The 22,168-nt window shown below is 48.8% G+C and overlaps 1 protein-coding gene across 1 annotated transcript in view; it reads left to right on the top strand.

The window, feature by feature from the left end:
* Positions 1-22,168, top strand: part of CSMD2 (CUB and Sushi multiple domains 2) — a gene marked incomplete at both ends in the record, with an annotated part of 547,554 nt that overhangs the window by 471,840 nt on the left and 53,546 nt on the right. The window contains 5 exons of the mRNA XM_080921920.1: positions 5,183-5,371; positions 7,940-8,117; positions 9,074-9,219; positions 20,784-20,864; positions 21,260-21,373. Coding sequence (XP_080778046.1) covers positions 5,183-5,371; positions 7,940-8,117; positions 9,074-9,219; positions 20,784-20,864; positions 21,260-21,373 — 708 coding nt within the window. The remainder of the gene's footprint in view (positions 1-5,182; positions 5,372-7,939; positions 8,118-9,073; positions 9,220-20,783; positions 20,865-21,259; positions 21,374-22,168) is intronic.

Genomic DNA, 22,168 nt, shown 5'->3' on the forward strand with positions numbered 1-22,168 from the left:
AAGAGAAAGCAATCTCTCCCTCTTCTGGAGTCTGGAAAGTGTATGATCAAGGTGCTAGCAAATCCCATATATAGGAGAGCATGCTCTCAGATTCATGGTAGCACCCTCTTACTGATAGATGAAGTGAAAGACCTTTGTAGGGCCTCTTTTATAAGAATCCAGCCCAGTTCTTCAGGGGAGACCTCCAGAGGCCCAGCCTCCAAATACCCTCCCATTAAAGGATGAGGCTTCAGGGTGTGACATTGGCTGGAAGGGCACACACAGGCTATGTCACATGTCATGGAAGTCAAGTTGTTCTCCTAACCCCGCCACTTTTCCTACACAGAGGAAGGAACCGTCTTCTGTCCAGCCAGCAGGGTATCCATTGTAAGTGCTGCCTTGGGACATTCCAGATTCAATGTTAACTTTCAGTTTTACAGATAAAACTCATTCAGCTTGTTAAAGAACAAAACAAATAAAATATAGCCACAGGATGGGATTATTTCCCAAAGACAACCCCTAAATTTTCATTTTTTCTTTGTGTGTGTGTGTGTGTGTGTGTGTGTGTGTGTGTGTGTGTGTGTGTACATCTGGGAGTCTGGGAGGAAAATCTAAATAATGTAAATACAAAGTTTTGGACCACATATACTTTTAGTGTAAAAAGAATACCATGTAACATATGTAACATGTGGTTTCCGAGCCTTATCATCTTTGTCCTGGGAGTCCCTCCCTTGACAGGCAGGAACACTTGGCAAGGATTGAGCTTCTCATTCTAGGACAGCCATAAAAGGTGTCCCCTGAGCTGGGCACATTTTGGACCAGTCACACAGAGGCCAGTTGCTTAATGCGTGTGTCTGTCCTGGGAGCATGGAAGGCTTACACTACAGGGGCACAAGAGCTTGGGCTCCCCAAACCATGCCAGCTTTGTTGGTTCTGACCAGGCAGTCACACCCAGGGAAGCTGGGGAGGGGCCATCACAGAAGCTACTCCTGTGCTAGAGCATCTGTGGCTAACAAGTAGAAGGGGTAGGAATGACAGTGAGTCAGGACACGTCAGTAACTGTCCTCTATCACAGTGGTCTGTCATGGAAGACACGTGCTGATTCCACTTCCATAGTCCATGCTCTGGCTGAATAAATTTCATCCACCTATCACACACACCACTGCCACCATCACTTCCTGGGTCTTGGTTTTTGGGGGGACCATCACAAATTGCCAAAGAGCCCATGACTTGAACAATAAAACTTAAATCTGGGATGGATGTGTAAACAAGATTAAGATGTTGGCAGGGCAGGTTCCTTCTGAGGGTTGTAAGGATCTACTCAGGGTGTTGGACTGGATTTGGGTGGTTTGGGCCACTGTCTGATTGTGTTGCCTTGTAGGATCATCACTGCAGTCCCTGACTTCATCTTCATACGGTATCCATCTCCAAAACTCTAGCCCCACCTTCTCCTTGATTGACACATAATTATTGTACATATGTATGGAAAACAATGTGGTGTTCCAAGACAGGGATAGCGTGCTTGATCGAATCACAGGGGCTTTGTATTCCCATCAACATAAACATCTACAATATATCTGGTCTGACCGGCACTCAGATTGGCCTCTAATCATGTGCTAGCAAGGACAGGGGAGGAAAGGAATCCTCCATGCTCTTGCTGGGGATTTAAATGAGTGGACACGTGATGGGATGTAGCATCCCCTTTTTAAAAGACACCGGCCAGTCAGATCGCCACCTTCCCTACAGCCATCCCAGTTTATGTGGAATGAGCAGAGGCCATCTATTCAAATAAGGCCACTTTCTGACGTTCTGGGCATTCAGATGTGAACACGTGGATATGCAGTTCAGCCTGTGCTCTCTCACTGACACTTAGCTCGCGCAAACCTCAGTGTTCACAGCACAACCATTGGGTTACTGTTGGCTGCTAGAGGCTCACCTCACACCTTCACAGGCACAGCCCACACAACAGGATGATGGCGATTCGTGCACCCTCCTGGCAAGGCAAGCCCACTTGTCTTGGTAAAGGTATATTACTCAAAACTACCATTTGCTCCTGGATGCTCAAAAGAGATCAAGCGGTCCCCCACACACATCCATCACCCCTGTATCAGAGAGCATCATCCTGGCTCTCCCAGGCCTTTCCTTTCTTTGAGAAGGGAACCTGTTGAGCCTGCCTACCTGAGGTGCCCCAGCTGTCCCTCTGAGGAGCCAAGGAGAGCACTGTGGGGGCCTTCCCTTCTGTGACCAGCACCTGCCTGGTGCTCCTTTGACTCACAAGCCTACCTGTGTGCCACTCAGTGTGAGGCCACCTGCTCCTTCTTGGACTGGAGTCAGCTTTCATTAAGGTTTCTTGTTGTGATGGTCCCAACCCCTCGGCCCAGGGACTCTCCAGTGCCAGAGGCCCAGCTGCTCCCACAGAGGCCTCTAATTTAGGATAGATGCAAATTATTCTCTCTAACCAACTGGCCCACATTCTCCATGGTTGTTCGGTATAAACAGACTCTGAGTTCTGAGCCCTCCCCTACCCCGTGCTTCCCCTCCAAAGAAAATGGGTTCTTTCGGTCCCCAGTTTTGCAAAAGAGCCATCTGTCTCCACAGAGGCTATTTATGTGGGCCCCAGTTCTCTTTGTCCCTTCAACTTGCCTTGGAACAATCTAGCTCTTTCTCCTCAAAATGTCCCCAACTGGACAGTCCAGCATCCTCCGGCCGTTGCTTCCTTTGTCTTTCCTCAGGCAGACATTTCCATAAAATGTTTAATGGTAGCTATGTTTGCTTACTCTTAACTTATTATTGCCCAGTAGGTAAAATTCCTGCCACATAAGCCTGAGGCCTGTGTCTATAACCCTTGCACTGGGGACTGGAAACAGGAGGGTCCCAGGAGCCCATTAACCAGCCATTCCACTCAACTGCTGAGCTCCAGGCTCAGTAAGAGATCTTTCCTCAAAACATGTGGACAGTAATCAAGGAAGACACCTGAATTAACCTCTGGCTTACACACACACATGCACACACACATACACACATACATGTACACTTAGGCACATGAATACACACATCGAGTACACATATATACACTAGACAGACGCACGCATGTACACTTGTGCACATGCATGTACACATTGAGAACACATACATATGCTAGACAGACACACACACACACAAAGAAACCCTCAGAGGAATCATGTTCATAGCGCAATGACTAAAGTGGACAACTACTCCAGAATGTTAGAAGCTGTCAGAATTCAGGCCTGACACGATAGCAATTTGTCTGGATGCACGTGTCATCATAGAAAGGAAAGGCTGGCCACGCTCCCTGAGGAGGTATGCTTTAAGAAACAGAATCATTCCTCTCCTCCAGATTTCTCTCTTCCTCCGAAGCACCATCCAGGGCTCTGAGTTCTGTCTTGGAATGAAAGGAATCAGGCGACCCTCCTTGACATTTCTCCATGTTGGGAAGGCTACTTCCTCAAGTGACATCACTCTCAGAAAAGCTACTCTGGCTTTTGGCTTATGGCAGCTCTCTTCCGTCTCCTGTCTGTCTTCAGTCCACAGGGCTCCAACCAAAGCTTCCAAGGGAGCATATGAGGGCAACAGGCTCCTGCGTCCTCCAAGACTTCATGGGCAGACACTGAAAATGGCTCCACTGAGAGAGCCCACCTACACCCACGGTGTCTGCTCAGTTCTTTGATACATGCAGTCACCTCAGTGATTTCTCCTTTGTGTGTGTGTGTGTTTATGCATATATATGTGTGTGCACATGTGTCTGTGTATGCATATGTATGCATATATGTGTGCATGCATATATATCTGTGCATTATGTATGCATATATATGTGCATGCATATGTATCTTGTGTGCATGTGTGTGTGCATATATATGTGCATGCACATGTATCTGTGTGTGCATGTGTGTGTGCCAGAAGACCACCTCCTGTGTCATCCCTCATGCATCAGGTGCTGTGTACCTTTTTTGACACCAGCTCACTCACAACTTGGATCTCATCAGGGAGGCTTGGTGGCTAGCAAGCTCCAGGGTTCAACCTGTCTTTGCCTCCTCAGTAGCAGAAACACTAATGCACACTGCAACTACTACCCCTGGCAAAAAAAAAAAAAAAAAAAAAAAAAAAAAATTAAAAAGCGGGCATGGGGAGAAAATAAAATAGGCAAGTAGGGAGGGAGAAATGGAGGAATGAAGGGAAGGAGGGAGGAAAGCCCACGTGGGTCCTGGGTATCAAGCTCAGGTCCCTCTGCTTACAAGGCAAACCAGCTGAACCTTCTTCCCAAGCTTCCCTGCAAGAGACTTCTAGTGAAACGTGCACATTTTTTCCCACGGAGACGGTCCTTTGCAATGTCAAATGGAAAAACAGAGCCCAGCCACCACTGCAGAGTGGGCATGGCAGAGCCGTTAGCCTTGGGGTCACGGCTATTCTTATTACACGTGCTAAATCATTCACTTGCACAGAGCATCATTCAGCCCCAGCTGTTCCTACTGATCGTGTCTGCGGTGGAAATAGTCCATCTCCTTCTGCCAGTTCCCTGTGCAGAGAGCTCCCAATTACTGCCACAAAGAGTATTCTTCATCCCGTGTACCCAATTAGCCAGAGGCTTTGCTCTCTGATACATGCTCCGCCAGTGCCTCAGCTGCCTCTGCCTATCAGACAGGCCTCTCAGCCTTTGCCATGAGGGGGGTCTCATGAGGGCAGCTTTTCTACTCCTGCAAGGAACATTCTTGTATGGAAGTCACTCCATCCACCCCCCCCAAAGGCTCCCATCTTGCCTGCGATTTGACCTGTTCCCCCAAAATGTTTCTGCTAAATTCTAACTTAGCAGAGCCGGAAAGGCCCGCCCCCATCTCAGTGCTTCTGTGCCTATGACCTCGAGACAGTTAACATGGAGACACCCAGACCCTTGTTTGACCCAAAGGAGAGGTTCACTGAACAGCAGTTCTGCCGTCAGTATGGTCCTTGAGCCTCTTTTCCCAGTGGAAATAGGAACAGTAATAACACCCCAGGGGCTCTTCCCACATATGGTGCGAAGGGCTCCACAGATGCCATTGCACTCAAGGCAAGAGAAGGGGGCGGGGCGTAGGGAAACTTAAGCCGACAACCAGTTAAATCCATTGGCGCCATAATCTTCCATTTGGAAAGAGAGTCCCCAGGGAAAAAAAATAATAATAAAGTGATGTTTTCTCCTAATCTTTTCTAGCCTATGAACTCCAAGAATGCCCAGACCCAGAGCCTTTTGCCAATGGCATAGTGAGGGGCGCTGGCTATAATGTCGGACAATCAGTGACCTTTGAGTGCCTTCCGGGATATCAACTGACTGGCCAACCTGTCCTCACCTGTCAGCATGGTACCAATCGCAACTGGGACCACCCGCTACCCAGGTGTGAAGGTACGTCTCTGGCCCTGATGGTCCCTCCCGGGGTTGTCATAGAAACAGAACATCCTGCTATTCCATAGGATCACCAAAGGCGGGGACCAGGCAAGCCTTGTCCATCCTGTTTCCGTGTAGGTAGGAGTCACCTAGCCCGGAAGAGAGCTCATGTGAGCTCTGAGCAAGTATTAGGAAAGACCTGGAGATGTATGCCATGGCCGAGAGAGATTGATATATCCAGCCTGATGGGCTAATGGCCCCCAAGTAGATGGGGAAATGTCACCGTGAGGCTGTAAGCACCGAGTGGTGGGGAGAGTGGATCCTGCAGCTTCCCCCATAGGGAAGAGGATGATGCTTTTTCCTAAGAACTCTGGTTCCTCACCTGCCTCATTAGCCACCTTCTTCCTACCTGCGTTTGGCGAGAGCGGAGCCGGCAGTTTCAGAGATGGAGCATTCTTGGGCCTTCTCCCTTAAGCAGAACCTAAGTGAAGATGACCAAGGGGCTCTGTACCCCCTTCCCCTTTAGAGACACCCCACTTCTACCATCCTTCCCGTCTTATGCTGACAGCCTAGAATTTTCTTGGAGGAGATGTTAGATTTAGTCTTGAAATGGGTAGGCTTGGCAGGGACACAGGAGAAAGTACTCCAGCTCAGGGGTCAGCTGTCGGTTCTGACTCTGAACACTGAGTTTTACTTCGTTCACTAAAGCGGGACATTTCCTGAGAACCAGAAGGTTCCACAGATGGCTTCTCCCAGAGGCAGTGAATGCACAGTAGTAGCGTTCTCTAGAGAAAGAGACCCAAAACAAGGGCTGTATCTCTAGGCATGAAACTGAGCCAAATGTTGAGTGTTGCGTTTGCTACCCTGCCTCAAGCTCCGGGAACAGCCGCGTTACCAGCCCCCATCCAGATTCCCTCAGATTCACGGATGCAAAACACAGACACACACACACACACACACACACACACACACACACACACACATTGCTCAATTTCTTGGCTCAGTTGCTGGGTGCTCCTAATCTCCCGTGACTGGCATGCCCTTCCCAATACTCTTAGCTCAGCACCTTAACTCTGCCCTCAACTTGAGTTGCTCGGTTATATTTAGTTCTAGCTCAGCACCCTAACCCCCCACCTGGAGAAGCAGCCTATGGCCACTTGGCCCAAGATCTTACATGGATAGTCACCTTTTGTCTCTCCAAAGCATGGCAAGAAACCTCCTCACCTGTTGGATGCCAGCTGTAGGGTAGGGGGGTCCTGCGTCACCTCCACCACAGGGCACGACCACTTGGGAAGGAGTGACGGGAGAAGTTTGACCACTAGTACCTTTCTCCATTGTCGGGTGGGTGTCGGGCTGTAGGGAAGCCCTGGACCACCACCCTGGGGGTGAGGAAGCACAGTCTGAGGCCGGAACTGGCTCAAGGGTCCTTGGGCCTGTGAAGAGGCTGGGGCTGTAGAGTTCCCAGGACACCCATGTGCCACTGAAAGTCATAGAAGAGCCAAGCACAGAATGTAGGCCCACTGGCTGTGTCTAGCCCAGGGCCAGGAGAAAAAGGGAGCTCCGGCTGGTCCTGCAGGAAGAGTTCTTGGCTCGATGACTGTGGGCTTGAGTTTGGTGGACGTCATGGCTGGAAGAGCAGAGAGGTCTTCTACAGGAGACAAGAAGGTGGCTCTATAGGCAAAGGCCTTCACCATGGCTCCCCACAGCGGATCCCAATAACTGATAAGGGGCAGAGTCCATGATTTGAACCCATCACCTCACTGCAAAGAAAAAAAACCCCAAAACCACATAAAACACTTGCTATGTAAGTGTGAGGACCGAGTTCAGACTCCCGGAACCCATGTAAACTCTGCCTGGCTGTAGAGACCCAAGTGTACCTCCAGCACTCAGAGGGTGGAAATGGTACCCCTGAAACAAGCTGTCTAGCCATGTTGACAAGCTCTGGATTCAGTTAAGAGTCTCTGCCTCAAAGATAAGACAGAACCTGATTGAGGAAGATTTTGACAACAAACTCAGTATTCAGTTCACACCCACGCACACACACACACACACACACACACACACACACACACACATGCAAACATGCATATATACACATCACATCCCTGCATGTACACACCCACAAAAATAAGTAACTGTTAAACTTAATTTTGATAAAACTAGACCAGAAGTGCCACTCTAGAAAGGACATGTCAGAGAGTTAAGGGGTTGTCATAATCCCTCAGCTCCTCCCAGACAAAGTATTACAGCCCTAATACTAACACCGGTTCCTCCTCATACCTAAGACAGGGATCAGAGGAGCCCTCAGGATTAACCCCTTCTCTACAGAACTGTTCTGTGGGAAAGAGAAAGGGGAGGCCAAGGTGAAGTGACCTCGGAAACACCCCACAATGATTGACAGGCAGCCGGAGAGCAGTGTTGGTAATGGTCAGGCACAACCACACAGCCCTGTGTCTTCTCCCTGCTCCACCAACCTCCTGTCAAGACAATACTGAGGGGTTGGATTTTACCAGGAAGGCATCTGGGTTCTCAGCTGAGTGAGGAGGACTCCCCAATGCTCATCTGTTTGTGTTTCCTCCCTGGCAGTCCCCTGTGGTGGGAACATCACCTCTTTTAATGGCACCGTGTACTCACCTGGATACCCCAGTCCCTACTCCAGCTCCCAGGACTGTGTCTGGCAGATCACTGTCCCCATTGGCCACGGTGTCCATCTCAACCTCAGTCTGCTCCAGATAGAGCCCTTTGGAGACTACATCACTGTCTGGTAAGATCACATGCATATCAATCGAAGAGCAAAAAGGGGGGCAGCTTCAGGTCACCAACTCTGTGACAGGAGAGGATAGAAAGGATGCAGTCCCCAACCCGGGGCCCCTTCTGCAGCCAGTGAAGGCACCAGGAGGTGCATGGTCGGGGCGTGCTGAACCAGTGCTGCCCCACTGAGTATTCTGAACTGATGGTGGCATTGTATGACCATGCCATCCAACATGGCAGCCACCAGACTGGTTTTTAAACTGGTTGGATTTTAATGAATTTAAGTGTAAGTAGCCATGTAACGTTAGCAGTTACTGAATCGAGCAACTTGATGCTTAGTTACAGAACTCTGTGCAGTGACTTGAGTCCATTTCTAAATAGAAATGCAGATTCTTAGTTTCTAAGGGCGATTTCCTTGACAATATTCCCCAGTGACTGAGTCTATGGACAGAGATTCACAACATTTTTAAATCTCCTTTGTTTGGAAGTTAATGGCCTTCAGAGAATCAGCACGGGTTAGTGGAACAATTTTTCTCAAAACCCTGAATAATTTCCAAACCATGGGTAGGAACAGAAAGAAGGCAGTAGGTAAGAAGGTTCCAGGCAAGAAGTCATTGGCCCCCAAAGGTATCATGGATGTGTCTTTGCTTGGGTAGCAAGGGGCTGGCAGAGAGCGGCAAGAGAATTCCACCACAGTTCCCTTAACAAACAAAGGTTACACCATCAGTCCTGCCCCACGGGGCCTTTGTTGCCCCAGAAGCCCACTGAGTGGGGGAGGGGTAGGACTAGTGAAGAATCAAATAAGTAAGAATTCCATCAGCTCTATCAGAAGACCTCACGGAGAGGTGTTAGAGCTTCCTTAAGCCACAGCCACCCAACACGGGTCTCTCTCAGGGCCACTGAGGGCTCCAGAAACAGCAGACGTTCAAGGTGGCCAGTGACTTGCAGGACTTTCTTTCCTACGTGCAGGGATGGACCACAACAGACATCTCTGCAGCTTGGGGTTTTTACCCGGAGTTTGTCCAAGAAAATAGCACACAGCTCCTCCAACCAGGTCTTGCTCAAATTCCACCGGGACACGGCCACGGGTGGGATCTTCGCCATCGCCTTCTCAGGTCAGTAGGGGAGCTCCGTCAGGTGGGGCGCACGGGCTTTCTAATGAAGGCCCCGTGGCTTTTAGTGCATCACTGGGCGCTCTGAGCTACAATGTTTCCACCCCTGGGTTCTGTTTCTGTATTGCTTTCCTCAAGATACCGGTGTATAAAAACACAGGAGGCCATCCCTGGGTGACTCATAGCTGACTTGTCCATCCTCCCAAACTCCCCACCTGTTCCTCACTTCTATACGTCAGTTCTTCCACAGGGCTGCTGGGGTCCTGTTGACTTCCCAGGCAGCCCTTTGCTTTGTGGCACAGAGGTAGGCAGCGTGGTTGCATCCTGGATGAGCATAAACAGTCCAGATGAGGAGGCCTGGCCAGCTATTGTCTTCTAGTCTGGAGTTCACTGGGGACCTGAATGTTTCTCAGTCTTATTAACAGACATACACAGAAGCATCATAAAGCCATTTCTGTGGGTCCGTGCTCCTCTATGGAATAGCAGCCACGTTCCCAGGTTACAAAGCAGCGTAAACAGGGTGTATTTAAAACCTATTCCTAGCTCTACCTCCGGTCAGGTTTGTGTCCTTCTGTGACCTTTCTCTGATGGTAACCTCCATCTCTTCGCATGGGGGTTGGGAAGCTCTGAGACTCCTGTGAGGTCATTACTGTCATCACTTCCAAGTTACCAATGAGAAAGAGGTGCCCCCCCCAAAAAGAAGGTTTCAGGATTTTCCCCAGAATGTTCAGACAGAAGTGGGGGACAACAAGCATTCGGGCAAGTGAGTCCTGCAGTGTGATCTGGTGTGACTTCACAGTGCGACCTGACGTGAAATACATTGATGGAAACTGGAGCATACTCATTTAAAGGCCACAGGCGATGTGAGCCTGCTGACAGCCTGTAATTCCAGTTACTTGGGGAACTGAGGCAGGAGGATCCAGTTCAAGACCTGGACAGGCTGGAGTGAGGCTAGGGTGGCTCTGATGACTGTATACACTAAAACCGTGTCTCAGAGTAGAAAGTGAACAGAGGCTTGGGCTAGTTCAGCGGCTCCTGCCTTATGTTTGAGCTCCAGCACACAAAAGCAGAGAGAGGGGAGGGGAGGGGCGGGGAGGGGCGGGGCTGAGACTAAAATGCTCACCCTGAAAGCCAGGCCACATGAGTTCGACTTTCCAAACCTATGGAAAAAGCCAAGAGTGATGGCGCACGTCTGCAAAACCAGTGCTCCTAGGGGGAAACGGAAGTTCACAAACTGGCCAGCCTGCTCTATATGTTGGCAAACACAGGAGAGACCCTGCCTCGAGTCCAAGGTGGAAAGGCAAGGACCAGTTCCAGGAAGTTGTCCTCAGACCTCCACATGTGCATCATGACATGCCCATGTGTGTGTACGTACACAGGCAGACAGGCAGGCAGACAGACAGACAGACAGACACACACACACACACACACACACACACACACACACACACACACACACGAGGGTGGACTCCAGAAGCTCAGCCTGGGTTTACACCTTGGCTCTGCCCCATATGAGCCACGGGATCTTGGGTGCTTTTCTTCTTTCTAGGATTTCCTGATGTCAGCTTTCAGTATCCACAGAAGGGGATAGCAGTGGCTCCTAATTGCACAGGACGACCCACAAACATATAAGGAAATGCCTGGCTCCAGCAGAGCACCAGAAACCAATAAATGGTACTTCACTATCACCATTAGCTTCTAGATAGTGGCAGCCTCGTTTGACATCTCCAGGGTGCCAGGCGAATTCTGTGGTGCTTGTTTTTTAAAAGTCACGCTGATGCATGTGACTATGCTTGGATCATTTTCTCATGTTGTCTAATATTCCACTGCCTAAAAGTAGAGTGGCTCACCTAGTGTTTCCGCTAATGAGCACTGACAATATTTCAGTCAATATGAACACTGTTGTCTATTCCTCATTACAAGCTCCACCCCCTTCCCCGTATTATGAAGTCACAAACATTTGCATTCAAGGCCGCTTGGGAATGTAATGTATCTCGCCAAGTGATTACAATGAAGTGTCACTTCTCAGCAACAGAGGACACACCTTCCTGTCCAGTGCCCTCACAAACACTGAGTTCTTACCATGTTTGCCAGTCTAATGGGTACACCAAATGGCACTCCGCTTTTCCTGCTGCGGGTGAGCCTCCGTTCATGACTCCATTGACTGTTCATGCTTTCTACCCTGCAAAATGCCAACTGTCCCAAGACATGGCTTTCTCCCAGGAGGGAACACAGCAGGGGACCTGTGGATCAGTAAATCCCCTCTGGAGAATGGCAGAGGCTGGGAAAGAGGCAAGGGAGGGGCTGACTGGCAGATGGGATGGAGGAGAACTTACTTCCTCCAGAGTCACTGTGGAGAGCTGGCCCTTTGGGATGGAAACTGAAGAATGGGGAGAAAAGGGGTCAGGGAAACAGTGCTCCACCTCCCCATCAGGAAACAAGCAGCGGTCCGGGTAGCTTTGGTTTCCTGTAAGCATCAGTAAGCCGGAAGGAAAGATACTGCAGAGAGATGTAGGAAATGACACAGTGACCTGTTTTCAAAAGGAGAAAGTGGATCTGAATAGCAGAGGAAATGTCCTTGAAGCAGCGTAAGAGTGAACAAGGCTGGGGGAAAGGTGCTCCCTCCCGTGTGACAGTCTCAACAACACAGGCGAAAATACAACGTGAGACACTGAGACAGGAAGTGGGACAACCGAGACCAGGCATTTACACCTGCCAGCGTGAGACCTGCCCAGTGCTACTGTGGCTTCTGGCGGGGTGATGGGGTTCGGGCCGGGCCACACTGAGGAGCTGCCTGGCAGAGGTAGTTAACACTCTGGATGATGGTTGAGTGGGTGTCTGAAGGAGAGGGTGTCAGGTTCTGGGAAAGATGAGGAGGCACCTCCATCAGGAGCAAGGCCCAAGTGGAATGAGAAGGACGTCCACACAGAGGATGAGTCTAGACAGCACAGTCAGAGCCCGTGTGTGTGTGTGTGTGTGTGTGTGTGTGTGTGTGCAGGAGGGGCAACATTCAAATACAAATTTGCTTCCATACAGTGACTCATCAGCGACTGGCTTCTCAGACTAGAGGAAGCCTGCCACAAAAACACAGAAAGAACAAAGGTCAGAAGGATCCAAACTGTCGCAGTCACTCTGAGAGCACACTGTGCAATGTGAGAGGGTGTGTGTCCATATGGAGACATGTGTGTACACACATGCTTGGACTCCCCAGCTCTGCCATCAAGAAGCTGTGAACAGGGAACAGGGAGCGCATCTGTCTCCAGGCCTTAGTTTCCGAATAGCATTTTCCACTAGATGGACCAGAGCTCCACGAAGAAACAGCTAATCCCAAGTCTGGGGCCGAGGAGGCAAGACAAGAGAGAAGCATCGTAGAGCTGAAAATAAGGAAATGTCTAGGGAGTGATGGAGGTAGGTCAGAAAAACTTAGAAACTGGCTTGAAGGGACACCTGCTGGCCATGCTGGAGATCATTTGAAAACCAAAGTCATTAATAATACCCACAAATAGTAAGTAACCTGTCAAACAGAGCAGGTAGAGAAGCAAATTGGAAGTTGTTTAAAGATGAGATGTTTACACGGCTGCAAATCATTTTCTGTGCTGTAATTACGAAGAGGAACGGAGAAGCCTGGAGCTGCCACTTGAAGCACACGATTGCAGGAGGAGTTGGTGGCCGTGAGACAGCAGGGTGGCGGCAGAGTCAGAGAGCCTGATCCAATGATGGTCCAAAGACGCACACCCTGGATGCAGTTCAGCAGGAGCTCTCTCAAGCCTGGGCTCACCACTCATGACCATGCAAAGTGTCAAAAACGACAGAGGTCAACAGAAGTCTTTAGAACGCCTCCAATTAAAAAAGACGCCAGGTCTCCTGCAGTGGTGATTCCGAAACACGGTCTTCATCGAAGGATTCTGATGATATTCACAGTAATGGTCGGCACCTGGAGACAAGCCTCTGAGCGTGCCTGTGAGGGAGTTTCCATGGTGACATTAACTAAGATGGGAAGACGCACCCTGAAAGTGTGTGGTACCAATCTGTGTGCTGGAAGCCTGTCCTGTACAAGGGGGAGGAACCAGCAGCATTCACCTCTCTCTCTGCTTCCAGACTGAGGATACAATGTTACCAGCCGCCTTGATTGATCTCCTGCCACCATGCCTTTCCTGCTGTGATGGACTGTACCTTCAAACTGTGAGCCTAAATAAAACTGCCCTTCCTCAGGTTGCTTGCCTCAAGCATTTTATTACAATAGCAAGTAACTAAGGCAAACAGGGAAGCTTTCTCTCTCTGTGTGTGTGTGTGTGTGGTGTTGAGTGTGGGACCTGCCTGTTGTGTGTGCTGGATAAAGATCTCCACCCCAGCCCCAAGGAACATGAGATACGGGGATGGAAGGCAGTTGTACATCTCTGTGCATTTCCAGACATTCACGGCTGCTGTGGTTACACAGGAGACTCGGCTTGTCCAGGAAGTAGGCTCTGAAGCATCCTATTTAGGGCCCGCTATTTTAAATATGCATGGATGTTGTTTAAAAAGTGTAGGGGTTAGGCTATATGCTCCCAACTTTAAAGCTTTGGATTTTTTTTTTTTTTTTTTTTTTTAGTTTGGTTTTAAACTCACCGTGTATACTTTTTCCGCCGTGATAGAACATGAACATTTCAGAGCACTGTATGTATGCTCCTCCTCATGCATCTCCAGAATGGCTTCATCTTGTAAAACTCAAGTTCTGTCCTCATTGGTAAATTCTCTTTTCCCCAACCCTTCTGTCCTCGGTCTGGGTCTGACTATTCACACCTCATGAATGGGGCCACACAAGATACATCCTCTCGTGAACGACTCACTCACTTCACACAGCACAGTACCTTCGAGGGCCATGTTTGTTGTCCTGTGTCAGGATTTCCATGATGTACATGCCACACATTCCCCAGTGTGTATTAATCTGCTGACGGATGCTAGTTGCCTCCTCCTATTGGCTGTTGTGGGGGAACATCAGTGCACCACAGACGGTGGTGGCTTTTAAATGGCAGTCCCATCGGAAAGCTTGCAGGGAAAGGTGGTGGTCCGTAGTTTGAGAACTCACACTAACACAATGCCATAGACTGAATCATTCTGTGGTGTCTGCACCTCTCGCCTTTCGTAGTGATCTCCCTGTCTGTTGTTGTGTGGGTAGCTAGCTACTCCCTGAAAACACACACACACACACACACACACACACACACACACACACATCCTGCAGTCGCAGCAGCTTGGACATCCTGAATCACATGTGGACATGTGACCTGACTCCTCTTGAGAACTTAAAACTTAAACTGAGACACTACTTGTGCCCAAACCCATCCCATCTACCTCCCAAAGGGGGAAAATATGCATCAGCTATGGCAGATTGCCTCCCTGCTAATAGTCTGTGAGTGAGAAGTGGAAAGACCCTGTATGGAGAAAGAAAGACTGAGTTCACACGGGGCTCCCCTTTGGGTTTAATAGACTTCTGGCTCCTTGCCTTCCACCTTAGTGCAAATAATACACATTTAAAGGCAATCTTTAATACATTTGGAACAGATGAATTAGGAATACTCTATTTGGAGTACTACTCAGCTATTAAAAACAATGACTTCATGAAATTCTTAGACAAGTGATTGGAACTAGAGAATATCCTGAGCGAGGTAACCTAATCACAACCATACACACATGGTATGCACTCACTGATAAGTTGAAATTAACCCAAAAGCATGGATTACCCAAGATATAATTCACAGACCACATGAAGCTCAAGAAGAAAGAAGACCAAAGTGCAGATGCTTCAGTCCTTCTTAGAAGGGGGAACAAAAATATTCATAGGAGGAAATATGGAGACAAAGTTTGAAACAGAGACTGAAGTAAAGATGAAGCAAAGGCCATCCAGAGACTTCCCCACCTGGAGATCCAGCCCATATACAGCTATCAAACCCAGACAATATTGCTGATGCCAAAAAGTTCATGCTGACAGGAGTCTGATACAGCTGTCTCCTGAGAGGCTCTGCCAGATCATGACAAATACATAGGCCAGTGCTCACAGCCAATCATTAAACTGAGAACAGGGTTCCCCATGGAGGAGTTAGAGAAAAGACTGAAGGAGCTGATGGGGTTTGCAACCCCATAAGAACAACAATACCGACCAACCAGAGCTCCCAGAGACTAAACCACTATCCGAAGAGCACATGGACAGACCCATGGCTCCAGCTGCATATGAAGCAGAATATGGCCTTGTTGGGCATTAATGGGAAGAGAAGCCATTGGTCCTGCTAAGGCTCGATGTCCTAGTGTAGGGGAATGTCAGGTTGAGGAGTTAGGAGGGGGCAGTGGGGGGGCATCCTCATAGAAGCAGTGGGAGGGGGCGGTATGGGGGTATGGGAAACAGGGAAAGGAGGTAACATTTGAAATGTAAATAAAATATTTCTAATAGAAGAAAAAAGAGAAAAAAAGGAATACTCTACATGTAAACCAACAGATGATTATGTGATTTACATGAATAAACATATTTGGACACATACAGGCACATGCTTGTATGCACATACGCACAGATAAAGATGTAGTCACTAAATATCATTCATGCAGGATACAATCCATTGATTTAAGGACGGGTTTGTTTCCTATTGTTCAGTGAAACAAAAAGCAGATTACTGTCAGGTCTAAGATGCTAGCAGAAGGCAAGAGGCCCAGCTTCCTCTCCACACTGAGCTACTATACTTACAATGTCATTCTCAAGAGAAAGATACAGGAATAAAGAAGAGTACCAGACGGGGACATTTGAATAGTACCCGAGCTCCAACACCAAGCTTAAAATCAGAATTCCAGCAACTGTCCTGGTAAGTGTGAACTCATCCTGTGAGCCACGGTTTGCTCTAAAATATCCAAGTCAAAGACCAGTCTAGCTGAGGAACACCTTCCCCCAGGAAGACACATGGGAAGAGCAGGACATGAAGCTGGTGTGTGGCTGCAACAGACCCGAAGCAGTGGCCCCTCCACCCACCAGCCACCCCTCCGAACTGTGACAGTCCTGCTAAAGCACAGAATGCCTCACGCCTATGACCGGAACAATGGACGCACACGGACCAGCTGCTGTGATAACGTGAACTAGACGGCACGTCATAGCAATGCCTCAGCCCAGAGAGAAAGGAGGACAGCAAAAGTGAAATGTACGAGTCTTGTCTTGAAAGGCCCCACCTTGGAGTATGTCTTGAGATCACAGCAGACATGGTAAGACAATCTCAGTTGGTGATGAGACTTGGTAACCCGAGACTCTACTCAAAAGGGCCGAGAGTCCTTATGCCTAGAGAGAGGGTTTCAGAAATGTTTTGTTCTATTTGGTTGGTTGTTTTGGTTTTTCAGACTGGGTCTCACTCTGTAGCCCTGGCTGGCCTGTAGCATTCTCCCTCCCTCCCTCCCCAACCCTCCCCTGCCCTCCTCTTCTCTCTCTCTCTCTCTCTCTCTCTCTCTCTCTCTCTCTCTCTCTCTCTCTCTCTCTCTCTCTCTCTTTCTCTCTCTCTCTCTCTCTCTCTCTCTCTCTCTCTCTGTGTGTGTGTGTGTGTGTGTGTGTGCCTCTGTCTCTGTCTCGCTCTCGCTCTACACACACACAGAGAGACACACACAGACACACCCACATTGGCCTTGAACTCACAGTGATCCTCCTGCCTCTGCCTCTAGAGTACTATGATCAAAGGTAGCCCCCACCATGTGACGGTTTTGTCGGTGGGTTTGTTTGTTTTTATTTCAGGCACTTTTGCTCCTCAGTATTCCACAAACTTTCTAGGTGGAACAAAAAATGTAATTTGAAAAACTGTACCACAGTGAGAAATCCCCGTGACAAGCACAAAATGCAAACCCTGAAAGCTGTGTTAAGGGCAGATTCCTTTGTATTGATTTTGTTTTCCTAGAAAACTTGGTCACACCTTAGAAGTTATGAAGGCAAGTATGAGGCCCAGAAGAGATCGATTTATTTTTTTGTAACTCTTAAGGAAAATGACAGCTGACTAAATAAGATTTTCATATCCCTAGAAATTGAAAAATGGCAGGAGTAAAGAGAAACAAATGAGAGACCACGTGCGCAGAATTAGCAAGCCAGGCCGGTCTGGAGCGCTCGGAGTTCTCCACTTCCGTGCAGAAAGCACAACTGACCAGCTGAAGAGAGAAATGCAAACTCCTAACATGCAAAGCTCCTGAAACATGAAAAGTTAAAAATAATCAAAGGTGGCTGAGGAGATGGCTCAATACAAAAAAAAAAAAAAAATGCTGTCTGCACAAGCTTGAGGATCTGACTTTAGATCCTCTGCACCCCTGTAATCACACCACCTGCACCCCTGTAATCAGACTGCCTGCATCTCTGTAAAAGCTGAGGGTAGTGTCACTTGCTTATAACCCCAGGGCTGGTGGATGGGGACATAGAGACAGATTCCTAGAGCTGCCAATCAGTTAGCTCCAGGTGCTCGTGCACGCACACACACACACACACACACGCACATGCACACCCACATGCACAAGCAAGTATACACATGCCACCCCAAAATAAAAAGAAAAGAACAAATGGGTGTTCGTTTGTCAGGCCAGCCGATGGCTTTGCCCACCGTGGGTGTACCTTCTAAAAGCAGATGTTGCTTCCTGCATCTTCAGCATCCACAGAGTTCTGGGCAAGGTAAACCCTGAATCAGGTCATCTCAGGACTGTGTGAAAGGAAGAAGGTGTCGCCCTGCCTCGAAGCACTTGTCATCTGCTAACAGTACAAGGTGAACAGCTTTCCTAGACAGAAACGTAGAAGCACACCCCAAGGGAAGTCACTGCTCCGACTGTCGTCAAATCACGCAGAAAGCTACTCAGATACCTCAGGAGGGCCTCTTAAGTGTTGGTACACTTACTGCTAAAGCTTGTATCTCTTTCATGGGGCACTTGTGAGCCAGCACATCTGTATAAAAATTTAAAGTTAGATTCCCTAATATGATATAACACTTCACATAAAACTAGACACAGGTGAAGTGTCCAATTACCGTCCATCTTCGCTTGGTAAAATGTCAGATCCCCAAGGCAATATTTGGAAGGTACCTTCAATTGCACAATGGGAGCTGTGTCTGGGAGGCTGTGGTCTCAGGAGCAGTGTGACGTCCCCATTGTGGTTTCCGCATAGAGTCCCAAAGCTGGAAAGTCTTACACATCACACTGAATATCTGTGATGCCAGGAAGCAACTTTCCCATCGATGTACCAAGATGATCTTACAGCTGTGTTGGTCGCAGGCAATCATGAGCTGATGTTTTTAAGCACCCAGCTTCGATCATAACTAGGATTGCTGCTTACACACATGCACGCACAAGCGCGTGCGCGCGCACGCGCGCGCACACACACACACACACACACACACATTTATTGTGTTTTTTGGACTTTGATGTCTGGCTTGGTAGAGTCCTTTCCCCCTTGAAGTGTTGAGGAAAGAGATCTGAGTTCTAATGTTCAGGAAAAGGTTACTGGCATTTGACAAGGATTGCCTGCATGTTCTATAAAAATTGTGTGCTTTAATCATTTCTAGCTTAAAAGACTCAGCAGAAGGAAGAGAAGGGAAGGATGTTTTAAAATACTAAAGATGCTCTGAACCCAGCCATGGTGAGGCACACCGGAAGTTCTAGTGCTGGAGAAATGGAGGCAGGATGAGGGGTGCAAGGCCATTCTTGGCTGTGTACTGAGCCTGAGACACATGAGACCTTATCCAAAAACAAAACAAAACAACAACAATCCCCCCCCAAAAAAACCCCAGAGAGATACATGTGATGTGTGGGTAAATAATTAAATAATGTCGCCACACTTTAAATGGAAAACTTAAGAGACGCACTGGTTAACACCAGAGCATCTGAAATGAATTTTAGTAAATGAATATGATTCGATTTCACAAAGTCATTTGGATCTCATTCATGAAGAAATTTTATTGCATGGGAGACGTATATTGTATTCTGATATAATAGCAGCTCACAGCCCAAGGTGCATACCACACGACGCAGACCTGTTAAAAACAAAGCCCCTTTAACTACACCGGGAACAAATACACAAAGAAGTCATAGCACATGATTAACAGTAGCTACGTCTGAGAGGACAATGGATACATTTAATTTTCTTCCTACCATTTTCATAGAAACCCCCCCGGGTTCCTAATGGCATTATACGTTTTTTAAAAAAACATAGCTGGGGATGTGGAGGTTTGGGAAACAATCGTCTCTGCAGCAGCCACGGCAGCAGTAACAGATCGATAGCTCAGCCGTGAGCCAGGCAGTAAAAGACGTTAGAATTCCACACAGACCATCCTGCACACAGACCATCCCACACACAGACCATCCCACACACAGACCATCCCGCACACAGACCATCCCGCACACAGACACCATCCAGCCTCTGCCCCACGCCCTAGACTCCAGTTTAGAGAATCCACTGAGGTCAGCTGTGTTTGGACAAAGGTCAAAGAAGAAGACAAACACAGGATGGGGAGGATCGGACCCTGGGTGCAGCCAGACCTGAGTTATTTGTTTCCTGCGGGATCTTAAGGAAGTGACTTTACCTTGTTATCTAATCACGAGCTCACGTGGGAAACACACTGTGGGGTCAGCGCAGGGAGATTTAGAGGACTACAGTGCAGAAGTGTCCCTGCATGGAGGATGTCCTCAGCCATGCTCCTCCCCACCGCACCCTCAGGCCAGTGACATCACTGGATGCTTCTTGGATCCTGCTAGATGTGAACACTGGTAGTCTGATATGACAGGTGCTGATATATACTTCGGGTAAAGGGGCCCTTTAATAGTTCCGGCCCAAGGGAATGGCTGATTTTAAATGATATATAAGACTTTATTATGAGGAGTACACGACTTAGAGGCACTGGATAAGAAACAAGGATACAACCCAAAATCTTAGCCTGTTTGAACAGGGCAGCTGAGCAGGCAAGGCACACAGAGACCCCTTGCGAGCCCATTGTTCCTATAGTTATAGAAGACTGGGGGGGGGGCAGGCTATAGCCATTAGGTTCCGCCCTGGCTGCTATGTCTCTTAAAGCAGCTGTATGTCAAAGTGACCACATCTTTGAGCGGTGGGTCTGCAATGTTACCCTTCCTTCATTACTGGTGTGGAAGCGGACTCCTTGGGTTTTGTACCAAAACCTGGTAACTGAAGAGAAGCCAGAGTGCGTGACTGAATTGGCCCTGCGTAGAAATAAATACTCAGTGGAAACACATCTGTCTAGTGAACAGCTGGGGACGTGGCTCAGTTCGTAGAGTGCTCACCTAATAAGGTGTGCAGAGCCCCAGATCAGTCACCAGCACCACTTAAACCAGACATGATGCTGAGCGCCTGCAATCTTGGCCCTTGGGAAGCAGAGGCTGGGAGGCTTGGGTGTTAAAGATTATCCTTATCTACGCAATAAGCTCAGGGCAGCCTGGGATACATCATAAGACCTTGTGCGAATTGAACAAAAATAAAGACAAATCTGCTAGGTGAAGGAATAAGGAAATAAATTAATAGGAACTGGTCCAAGGTCCAGGAGTGACATTTTGCCCTGACCTGTGTCTTTCTGTCTTTCTAGCGTACCCACTCACCAAGTGTCCTCCCCCGACCATCCTCCCCAATGCAGAAGTGGTCACAGAGAACGAAGAATTCAACATAGGTACCACTGCCAAACACCGGGGATCTCAAGCCAGGGTGGCTGAGAGGGGCCAGGAAGCCATGGGGACTGGGGTGATGGCTGTATCTATGCAGAGGAGAACAGAGACCTAACCATGAGGGCGGCATTGTTCTATGACAACCTCAGAAGGAGGAGTTGGAAGCCTGGCTTCCCTCTGCTGTTCAGAAGCTTTAAGATGGCCTAGAATTTCTTAGAAAATATGCAGAAGGCTGAGCTGGGGAGGGGGAGCAGTTGTCTGAGTCATCGGGGAGCTGGTTTCTAAAGGGCTAGGCCCATGTGCTGTTACCTTCCAGGGAAGTGGGTTTGCGGTCCTAAGGATGCCAGCCCGTCTGAATCAGATTGCTCCAGAGGGTGCCTGTGCTCGTCTCTCTTGACAGGTGACATCGTCCGCTACAGGTGCCTTCCAGGTTTTACCTTAGTGGGGAGTGAAATCCTGACCTGCAAGCTGGGAACCTACCTGCAGTTCGAAGGCCCACCCCCAATATGCGAAGGTAATTACACTAAACAGCACCCCAACAGAACCCGGTCCCCAGCTCTCAGCTCAGTTTCCTGCCCAGTGAAAAGAGGTCACCATGACGATGGTGTCTGATGAATGAGTTATGGCGTCAGAGAGAACGTGAACCTTTTCAAGGACCCTACCTGTTCTGAGCTGGGGGCTGTGAAAGGGTCCAGCCATCCCCTGTTTCTCACCTGGGCATTCTCTGGAGTTGGGTATTGAGTGTTGGCATGAAAAAATTGGAATGTCACCCTGTATTTCTGGGGTCAGACGTACCCAGCATCCTTTGTGTGTGACCTCCTGACCTTAGCTGCCCGCATTCCAATGCAGTGCCTGGAAAACTATGAACTCGCTTCACCAGGTTACCCCAGCTCAGTCCAAATACAATCCCTCCCCACCCCTGAGCACCCATGGAGGCACAGAGCTGGAAGCTGCCCTGCAAACTGAGACAGTGGTTGATCTGTGGGCTATGTGAGGAGTGGTGGCCGATGGCTTTAAACGTGTGAAGATGGCATCCAACCCTCTCCGACAGCTGTGGGGTGAGAAAATGTGAACAGCTACCAGGGGCCCGGAGGAAGCTGATCCAGTCCTTGAAGCTCCAGGCCAAGCAAACAGAAGCAAATCCTCCAGAAAGTTGTTCCCTGCAGACTATTATGGACTTCCCTTTGCTCTCGGACAGAGCACCTCCCCAATGCCTGGGGTGCACAGGACTCCTCTGCACCAGCCCCTTTCCTTCCCGTGTGTTGTCATAAGTCTTCCTCCCCTTTTCCTGTTTCTCCTCCTCCTTCTC

Source organism: Micromys minutus, assembly GCF_963924665.1.
Source record: "Micromys minutus genome assembly, chromosome: 9".
In the NCBI taxonomy this organism is placed as follows: Eukaryota; Metazoa; Chordata; class Mammalia; order Rodentia; family Muridae; genus Micromys; species Micromys minutus.